General features: G+C 38.3%; 1 protein-coding gene and 1 long non-coding RNA gene across 2 annotated transcripts; one reads left to right on the top strand and one right to left on the bottom strand.

The window, feature by feature from the left end:
• The first annotated feature begins 283 nt into the window (after positions 1–283).
• On the top strand, positions 284–2,233 carry LOC145660194 (alpha-1-antitrypsin homolog). Its single transcript, XM_081724366.1, has 4 exons — positions 284–962; positions 1,058–1,328; positions 1,512–1,659; positions 2,045–2,233. Exons 1-4 carry the CDS (start codon positions 284–286, stop codon positions 2,231–2,233), a joined length of 1,287 nt encoding a protein of 428 aa, XP_081580492.1.
• A 3,884-nt stretch (positions 2,234–6,117) lies between these two features.
• Positions 6,118–8,572, bottom strand: LOC145660193 (uncharacterized). The gene is made up of 4 exons (XR_014126378.1): positions 8,465–8,572; positions 8,161–8,275; positions 7,944–8,015; positions 6,118–7,845 (listed from the first exon to the last, which is right to left on the bottom strand). It is a non-coding gene; the product is annotated as an uncharacterized LOC145660193 (long non-coding RNA).
• Positions 8,573–10,312: the final 1,740 nt, after the last annotated feature.

Here is a 10,312-nt window from a genome sequence, read left to right as displayed (position 1 = left end):
CAGGACGTGGATGGTAAGTAAATGTACTGTAAGATGACTGATATTCTGGAGATACAACTAATTTTTTCCTCAGATCTTGTTTGAACTAAATGACAAACACTTCAACAGCCATCTATTACATCTTTAAAAATCTAAAAATGGAATTAAAGACTAGACTCAGAAGTAGTCTCCATGCAGGCTATCACGTATATACCTCTCTTATGAAAATCCATGTGGAGTTGTGTTTAAATGAACCTGCATGTGACACATTTTAAATCTGTGCAGTGCTTCTGCAGGTGTTAAAATGTGGGGAAAGGTCCAGTGCTGTTTGATTGTTGTTCTCATACTGTCAGTGGACTGGACTGTAGGCATCAAGGACCAGGATCATGATCAAGACCATTCAGCAGATCACCATCAACATCTCCATCATGGCAAGGATGCAGCCCACCCCCATCACGATGGAGAAGACAAACCCTGCCACAAACTCTCACCCCACAATGCAGACTTTGCCTTCTCCCTCTACAAGAAGCTGGCCAGCCATCCTGACACCCAGGGCAAGAATATCTTCTTCTCTCCTCTGAGTATCTCCATGGCTCTATCCATGCTGGCCCTGGGGACCAAGAGCAATACCCACTCACAAATCTTCAGCACCCTGGACTACAGTGCTCTCACAGCTGATCAGGTTAATGAAGGCTATGAGCACCTTCTCTACATGCTGGACCACAACCAGGATGCCCTACTGTTGGAGATAGGAGAAGCTGCAGCTGTACAAAAAGGCTTCAAGCCTGAAGACAAGTTTCTGAAAGACATCCAGCACTTTTACAAAGGTGAAGCCTTCAGTGTGGACTTTTCCACACCTGAAGTTGCTGTGCAAGAGATCAACAAGTTAATTGCCAAAAAGACCAAGGACATGATCACTGATATGGTCAAGAGTCTGGATGCTGCCACTGTGATGATGCTCATCAACTATATGTATTTCAAAGGTAAGAGTAGACAAGTAGAACCCACTAGAGATTAAATAATTTTTCATGTATTTCACCTGAACTGCAGTAACCAGTTTTGTATTTCACTCTGTCAGGTAAATGGCAAGAGGCTTTTAAAGTGGAGGACACCAGCAAAGGTGACTTTCATGTGGATGAGAACACCACAGTGTCTGTGGATATGATGAACAGAAATGGTGAATATGACTTCTACTATGACCAGGGCAACTTTACGTCCGTTATCATGCTGCCATATAATGGAAACGCCTCCATGATGATCGTTCTGCCTGACCAGGGAAAAATGGAGGAGTTGGAGAAACACATCAGCAAGGATCACCTCAAGTACTGGAAGGACAAAGTCCACAAAATGTAATGTATCATGAAATGCTTTTTAAAATATACTTTCATTTATACATATTAAGTACTACCACAAAGTAAAACCTTTACTCCCTGACAAGGTTACCAATGACAAAAATGTATTAAATAAATATTTTTGCTTATGCTATTCCATGTAAGAGTGCGTTTGCATGACTGACCATGTCTGTTCTCCAGCACTTTGGACTTGTATATGCCCAAGTTCTCAGTGTCTGCTTCCTCCTGTCTTGGGGACACTCTGAAGGAGATGGGAATGGTTGATGCATTCTCAGACAGTGCAGACTTCTCTGGAATCAGTACAGGGGCCAAGGTGGCAGTTTCCAAGGTATGTGGAGAAATGCTGTCATGTCTAGAGTGTCACATTATGAGTGTGGGAAATATTGTTAATAGACTGCCCATCTTAAATATCCAGTAGAATTTTGACTGCACTCTGAGCCTCAAATTTAAAAAAAAAAAGTGAATTTCTAGGTTTGCCTCTCTTGATATGACACAATATAAAGTTACATTTGTATAGTGCCTTTCAAGTACCCAAGGACACTTTACAATCAACACACTGCACAATGCTTTGACATCCAGTCAACACACTGGTGAGAAGCAGCAGGCAAATTCCATCTGTTGTCCACCAAGGACTGTTCAGAAGTTAATGCATCTACTGCTTACATACATTAAAGTGTCATTCAATGACTGCCCAGACTGGTCCTTCCCCACAGGTCCTGCACAAGGCCATCCTCAGTGTGGATGAGCTGGGCACTCAGGCTGCAGCTGCAACTACTCTTGAATTCATGCCCTTGTCATTGCTTTTCAAAACAGAAGTCAACAGACTGTTCCTAGTCTTCATTGTGGAGAAGAACACCAGGAGTATCCTGTTCATGGGAAAGATAACCGACCCCACTGTGTAGTGGTAGACGTCTCCCACACAGTCTAGTCAGCAGTACGATGGGAGTGCTACTGAATTCTCTCTCATATCAATTAGCAACAAATATAGTCACATCTCTGTATTATCTCGGAGCAATGAAAGGCTAAAGGTTGTGCTAGTATAGTGAGCTACAAATAGAAGGGACTTCATTTAGCTATAATTAAACTTAAAATTAAATGCACCTTTCAGACTTAGTCCAGTTCCCATACACCAGATATGAGAAAAAGTAACAGACTGTTGGATTATTGCTGATGGCACAGTGAATACAGATGTATTCAAACCCAGGCATCTGAATGGAAATAAAGTTGTTGAGTGATATTTGAATGGGTCTTCATTTGTTTTGACAAACCAATCATGGCAGTCTGTAGCACACAAATCAGGGGCAGTTATAACATTAGGGATGTTTGTCATATGTATCAGTGTTTCATACACGTATTACTTAAGTCATATGGAGCTATGTAATTCTAAAACAGACATAGCGATGTGACAAACATACATTAAGCTCCAAACTCTCTAACTGTCCTGTGATTCATTTATAAATCAGTTTTGAATTCTTTCCCAGTGTGTTGTCTTGTATGTTGATTCGCTATGATGATCTGATCACAGCAGTTGGTGCAACATCCAGGCCCCTCTGAGTCTGTCAGGGTTCAAAATCAGATTTATCACCTTTGATTTGGTGTCAGATAAAGGAATAAGAATTACACTAACGCTGTGTCTAAGCCAGTAACTGGATGGGCCATTTTTGTAAAAATATGTATACAGTTGTAGTTTGTCCATTTGAACAGTAACTGAGTCAGAAATCAAACTTCAAAATGCTGTTCTCCATTTAAAGAATGTACAATGTATGGTAGCTAGATCTGACATTGAGGATTTTAGAGGGGATCTTTTTTTTTTTAAGCTGCTGCATTAGAGAGTAAAAAGTTTTGTTCTTTTTTCAAATGTATTTGATCTTATATGACTTAATGTCTGTACTGGATCTGAAAACCCCCTTTTCCTGTAACAGATATCTTAACTTTATTATATATCTCTAGGATTAGGTAAAACCATGCATATTAAAAGTAATATTTTTAAAACCATTTTATTCCTAGATTTAGTGCTTAGATTTTTACCAAGGCCCAATCCCCTCTCATTTTTCCTCCTACCCCTTGTTTTCAAGTGTCATCTTGCCCCTTGGGACTGAGTTACAAAGGGTAGTGGTTGAAATCTTCCCCCTTGCTTCTGCATCCATTTTTCAATGATTCACAAGGAATTCTGAGAAATTTCTCATAACACTCAATTTTGAGTGAGACTCTGAATCCCTCAGTTTGGAGGGCCATTTAGCCCTAAGACCTCACCCTAGCCCTCTATCAGACACCCAACCCCTACTCATGAACACCACATATGGAGGGCCAGTGCTAAGTGGTAGGGTCAAGGGGTGAAATGTGATTGGGCCCAAGTGAAGGTGTATGAGACACAGGAACATGATAAATAATGATGTTACTGGGGGCCGCAATGACTGGATTTAAACCTCTGTGCTAGCTGAGCTGTTTTTAAAAAGAAACACGTGATCTGAGCGAGCTGTTAGTCGTGGTTTTGGTCCTTGAGGTTTTAACCAGCAATTTTTAGTATTAAGTGTAACGGCTCATATCAAAGGCAGAGTCTAATTATAACTGATCACCCAGGCTCTGTTTAACTGGCTTGTCAAATATCTTTCAAATACGCAATAAATAGAATAATACAAATGTTTACACTTTAATACAAGAAAAAAGGATTTGTGGTGGAGGGGACATAAACATCCATAGTTTGAAAAACCATTCATTACCAAAAAACAACCCACACTATTGCTGATTTTATGTATTTATGCTGTGTGATGTTTGCTGTGTATACACTTTATATTTACACTCTATTGCTGATTTTATGTATTTTATGTTTATAAAGTGTTATGGCTACACTATAAGTAGCATATGCAGATTTTGTCCACCAGTAGACTGGCTGTGTTACATGGCTGCTTTAATGGCAAGTTGTCAACAAGGAGGCTTTTTCAGCCTTCTGGTGGTTTCTCAAGCCTCGTCTTTCTTCCCCCACACACTGAAACCACAACATGCATGTCTAGTTCACAGAGGCACCAGGGGCCCCGTGGGCTCTGTGAAACTACACAATGAAAAAACAGACCTCAGGTGTTCTCAGGACTCACAAGACACTACATTACTGTAGTGACATCCTTGTGGACTTCAATGAAGTACGGCTGAGAGATTTCTGGATTGATCTCTGGAGTCAGTGTGTGTCCACAATGGTGGTGGAGTTATGGGTGTAGAGTTGTCAGTGTGTGCTAGTGTTTCCATAGTGACAATGCTGCTGAGTTTGTGTCTTCTCTTCACTAAAGGTGAGTGTGAAATTCTCTTTTAATGCTGAATTGCATTAAATTGTACATTTATTTGTTAATATAAAAATGTTATTTAAGCAAGCTGACTTTTTTCAGGTAGAACTGGAAAAATGTTTTTCTTAACAAATAATTATTAAATATTTCTGCATATCGTATGATTCCATCTTATGAAGTCTGTGTACTTTTTAATATAGTTAAAATATAATTATATTAGATTTCCTGGTATATGTTTCTATAGGCTACACTGTGGTAAAGAGTAGAACACAATTACATGTTATTGCTTTAGTATGTCTTTGTCTCCATGTGCTTTTGAATGTTTTGGTTCGTAGCTTCTCCCCTGCTCTGCCCCTTGACATTTGTCTCATGTGAATTTTGTCTCTTACCCCTCCCAGTAATTGTTCCCAGATATTCCCTGTTTGTCTCCTGCTGTATAAACACCCTAATGCTAATGTCTGCAGTCATGGTAGTGTATGACTCTACTTTCATGTAAATACTTGTGTCATGAAATAACTCAGCTCAGTGAATACATCAAATATAACATACAGGCTCCACTTTTACAGCAGTGTTCTTAATCTATTAGTGGTGTGAGAAAAATATGGTTTGTGGACTAAATTGTGGTAGAAAAGTATTAGATATGTGTATGTATTTTAATGTGAGTATGTGCAGTTTTTAAAGTCAATAAACATTTTGGTCTCAAAACACCTTATGAACACCCCAGAAAAAGGAGGAGACTGTTCTGGTCTGAGAGCTCAGGATGTCTAACGTCTGCTGTGGTTTCATTTCTCACAGTTCCAACCAGTGGGCAGTGTATGCCAGATCAGAGTCTAAAGCCCATTTTAGACCAGAAGTGACAACCGTGCTGCTTCTGCACCTCTGCAGCTGAGCTGTGGTCACACACTCACAAGCTCAGTTTCTTTCTAGTCTATTTCTTGCCTTATGCCATGACAGGCTTATCAGTGTTTTCTAGCTAGAAATAGTACAAAATACTACATTTATTCTGTAAAGTGTAGTGTAATAATCAAAACAGCACAACTTTGACTGCTGGGTCTATTCTAATGTGAAATTTGGATAAAGGATGATGTTTTAAACACAGACTAAAACTAGGACTAGGCTCCAGTGTGTTCTCAATGGCAGGTCCAGTTTGAATTTAATTTAGTACAGAACAGGTTTAGTATGAGTAGGACTGGTATGGTTACTAATAATTTTGGTAATATTGTGTACTGTGAGGAGAGATGTCAGTACTTCACTGAGAAAAGGGACTGCTCATGTACTACCAAACCATGTCTATGTTCAAAGGCTGATTAATAGAGTTCATCAAAGTTCAAATTGTGAGTTCTTATTGTGAGTAATGCAGGTTTCTGTTGTTTGTTTTTGACTCATTCAGTAAATCCAGAACTTCATATTACTCATGTGGTGGAATTTTGAATAAACAGCAAGTCAGACGTGATTAAAAGAATAATTTAATAAAGAAAATAAGACATACAAAACACAGCTGTGTGAGAGCTAATGCTCTAAAGCGAAAGCTCTAAAGAGGTAGACTGACTCTGTTCCTTATATCTAAACTTCACTTCCCCCAGGGAGGGGTGCTTGGTCATCCTATTTACCCATTTCCTGCTCCTTATCGCGCTAAACACTTTTGCACATACCAGGATGCTCTGTTCCACCAGGACAGACACAGTTTGCTAGTTCCTCTTTATCAGCATTAGTCGCACGACACATGCAAGATCACGAAGCAGCTGATTCAGCAGTCGTTTTGTTCACACAATATACAAAGACAGAATGTGCAGACTAAACTATTCATATAGGATTACATAGAGAAAGGATTAACATGATTATATATGAATCACATGATAATACATGATCGAATAATAATTTCCATCACACTCACAAAAAATCTTAAAGAACATTTCTGCATAAGCAATGGTCCACAACAAATTATTGTGATGTGGAAACTGAAAAACCAAACAAAAAGCAGGTCCTCTCACTATCTAGAAATTCTTGAATGTGTGTGTGTGTGTGTGTGTGTGTGTGTGTGTGTATGTATGTTTGCATGCTTATAGTCTCTGGAGACATAAAGCAGACAGCATTCTGTAGTGACAGTGCATAATAGTTCAAAGTATATTTACCAATAAATCAAATTTGATACAATTAATAACATATTAAGTACACAGGACATCATAAGATAATGCAAACATAAAATATCTCAAGCCATGAAAAAGTAATGCAAAAATTTGTATATGTGCAAGCTTTGAGGTGATTAACTCTATAAACTGCATTTTAAAACTATAAACTTAAAAAGAGGAGTTTGAGAATAAGAGCGATGGGATAATATATGTCTGTTTGTTTCTCTCCTCTACATCAGACTCCACCCCCTTTGCTTTATAATGAGCATGTGTGTCTCCTATATGGTTTCACAGATGCAGCATCATGGTCAGTGTGGGGTTATAGGATACATCACAAAGGAAGAAACAACCAGAGACCTCACAGGTCAAAGGACATGAGGGCACTGTGTGTGGTTTTGTATGTCTCCGTAAAGCTGGTGATGTGAACTTGAAAAGAAACATAAGAGCTCTGGCCAAGTTCATTTGTTCCCAGTTCCTCTCTGATGGGTGGACATTAGGGTCTGGAGTACTGAAGTAATGCTGTGAGAGTTCTGGAGTCAGTGTGTGTCCACAGTGGTAGTGGAGATCTGGGTGTAGAGTTGTCAGTGTGTGCTGGGAGGTCAGTGGTGTTTCCATAGAGACAAGGATGCTCAGTTTGTGTTTTCTCTTTACTGTACTTGCTCTCACTAAAGGTGAGTGTGAAATTTTCTCTTAATGCTGAGTGACATGAAACTGTACATATATGTGATAATCTAAAAATGTTATTAAAGTGAGTTGAATCATTCAAGATTTATTTGGCTGAATTAGAATCATAACCTGGCTGGTTTTAGAATGAAAATATGATTAAAAGGTCCAGAATGCAAACAAACAAAATCTTTGCATGAAGTAAAATTTATTAATCAGAAATAAATCAAAAAGTCAAAAGATGTTTTTTTCAGAAAATGAAAAGACAGGTTGGGGAAAATGAAGGGAAAAAAGAAATACAAAATAAATTGCTAAAAAGAGCTGGGAAAAGTTAAAGAGTAGGGCTAATTTTGTTGGAGCGCTTGGCACAGGACAAGGTGCTTTTTAGAGCCTGCCATGCTCGTCTGAAGATGATGCGTACTCTCTTCAACTTCTTGCATTCTGAGCCTTTATATTTGAAATAAAAGTATAATTTTTAAACTGGTGTCCATGGAGTGGATGTATGTAAACTCTGATTATTGATGTGGTGCTTTGATGCTACTCACCAGCTGGGGTGTTCTCCACTTTGACTGCCTCTGTAATAGATTCCACTACTCCATCCAGATCCTCTCTTACATCTACAGATATTGTTTTTTTCCCCAAAAAATCAATAAAAATGCAATTACATAATAAAGTACAGGAACATATTTAAAGTGAGCAAACCATGTCCTACTGTGTGTTCTTAATGTAAAGCTAGATTTATGCAAGAAAGTACATCTGCACCTTCTACATGTACACTGTGGTCCAAAGAGCAAATATCTTCCGTCGACTCTGTGACCATAAAGCATTCAGCAGTTATGCTCCGGATGGTACGAACCTCCTTACAGTCCTCCTGTTTCTTGGGTGAGAAATGAGAAATAATCAGTGATGAATTGTAACGGAAATGAATCATCCATTGACCCCACCTGGGCAGTCGAAACTCCACTAATGGACAGCATATTTTGGATTGCCATCTGTACAAGTCAGGAAAATGTGAAGGCAAAATAAATAAAACCGTGGATGCAGTAAAAAAGATGTAGACACTTACACTTTCTCCCAGATTGGCACAGTAATGTTGCTTAAACCAAGCAATGGGAGCAGGGTCTCTATGACTCTTCTGGCTTCTGGTAATAATATTAATAATGAAGTTGTCCCTTGGCATCTAGAAAGGGCAGAAGAAAGCTCTATTGCACTGAACGATAATAAAGCTGTTTACTTTCTTTTAAAAAGTCGTAACAGTTTTCATGTATTTTTGGACATTAAAAAAAAAAACTTTAATTTTTAAGAATTAAAGATTTATTCCTAAGAAGTAATTAAAATTTGAAATGAAAATTAGGCAGTTTTCTACAAAACAAGGCTTATTTTACATGCATTTGTGCAAAGGATTACCTTTGTACCCCAGTTTCATATCTCTATATGGAAATGAGAAATCAAAGCCTGTAGACTTTATATATTCATATACAGTTATTATGTAACAGAACAAATGGCCACCCGTAGCTCAATTTCTTCTACAAATGTTAATAAATGTGAAACAAAGGTTGTCCGTTGTCCGACAGTGCATAATGGCCACACTCGTGGTCTTACAGAGGCTTTTCTAAAACAAGCGCAGCAGTCACTTTCCCTTGTCTCAGTCAACGTATTTCATCTAAAGGAGTTCGGTTACCCGAATATTTTCAGCTACTTCCCCTTTTATTTATCAACGTTTCCTTTTAGCTAGTTCATTCTCTACTCACTTATTCCGCATTTTAAAATATTTGTGCGGTCAGTGAAGTTAAACAGCTGTGAGGGCCCGAGTGCCGCAGGTCCCACAAACTCCCTTGACGTAGACAGACGTTTATTAGACGAACACGAATAACGAACACAATGGCGCTCACACGAAACAGGCAAGATGAACATGAGCAACATTGAACACAGCTTACAAACATAAAGTGCACCACGTACGTGAACATTAGCGAGAACACAGACCGACAGGGATACACACAGACATTAGGAGAATAACCCGGTGCAGGTGTGTGTGACTACATAGTCGTGGTTTCACACAAGACCATGAACTCCCACTGCAGGCGGCGGGCCGTACCACGTGACTAGTGGGGCGGGGAGCTCACTATCAGCCCACTAATTAGTTCTTCGTTCAGTCAAAAGTTCTCCATCATTAAAATGTGTGTTCTCATTTTAAATTCGCATATTGGCTACTTGTTTATAATACGATTCCCTTATCAAATATTTAGCTTCTAATTTGGGAAAAAAAACTGCCTTTTTAGATAAAACAAAATTCTACTTACGTTTTGTTTTCGTTTCTCAGTACCTCTTATGCGTGAAGAATTGTTTGTAGTCTCTGTTGATGTTTTGTCTAAAATGATCGTCATCGGCAAATCCACTCAATAAACTGATCTGGGGTCAGAAATAGAATGACAAATTATGACGTAATCGAGCGCTAAATTTTGTTCAGTGGCTGTTTAGAACAATGACAGAAGTGCAGCTGAAATGACATTATAGTCTCATATTATAAATCACATTTTAAAATCATTTCCCCCTCTTTACGCTATCATTTTGTTATCTGGCTCAGATTAAAAAATCTAAATAAATAAAGTAAATATAACCTATACATGTAAACTATATATTAATTAATTAGTAATCATTCCACATAGGTACAATTCACTCACTCTGTATTCGTTATAATCCAAAGTCATTTGAACACTCATTAAGGATCAAAATGCAACCTAAACAACAACAATAATAATAAAATCTTAAGAAATTATACCATTTTAACTGAAAATTAGGCTTATTGGTCACAATACAATGTTCAACAAAACAAGGCTTATCTTTATTCTGGTGTTTCAGTACCAAGGCTACGCAGTTATGCAAACACTTTCTTGCATAATATATGCTTATATTA

This window comes from Electrophorus electricus, chromosome 2, assembly GCF_041902795.1.
Source record: "Electrophorus electricus isolate QZ-2024a chromosome 2, ASM4190279v1, whole genome shotgun sequence".
NCBI classification, from domain to species: Eukaryota; Metazoa; Chordata; class Actinopteri; order Gymnotiformes; family Gymnotidae; genus Electrophorus; species Electrophorus electricus.
Note: the sequence above shows the minus strand (reverse complement) of the source record. Positions and strands in the feature narration are given on the sequence as shown.

What these genes read in the sequence shown, in the direction of transcription:
- LOC145660194 (XM_081724366.1), top strand. Translation starts at nt 284, where the DNA reads ATGTGGGGAAAGGTCCAGTGCTGTTTGATTGTTGTTCTCATACTGTCA. An exon ending in AAGGACAAAGTCCACAAAAT is followed by an intron (nt 1,329 to 1,511) that starts GTAATGTATCAT and finishes TCTGTTCTCCAG; the next exon opens with CACTTTGGACTTGTATATGC. An exon ending in CCAAGGTGGCAGTTTCCAAG is followed by an intron (nt 1,660 to 2,044) that starts GTATGTGGAGAA and finishes CCTTCCCCACAG; the next exon opens with GTCCTGCACAAGGCCATCCT.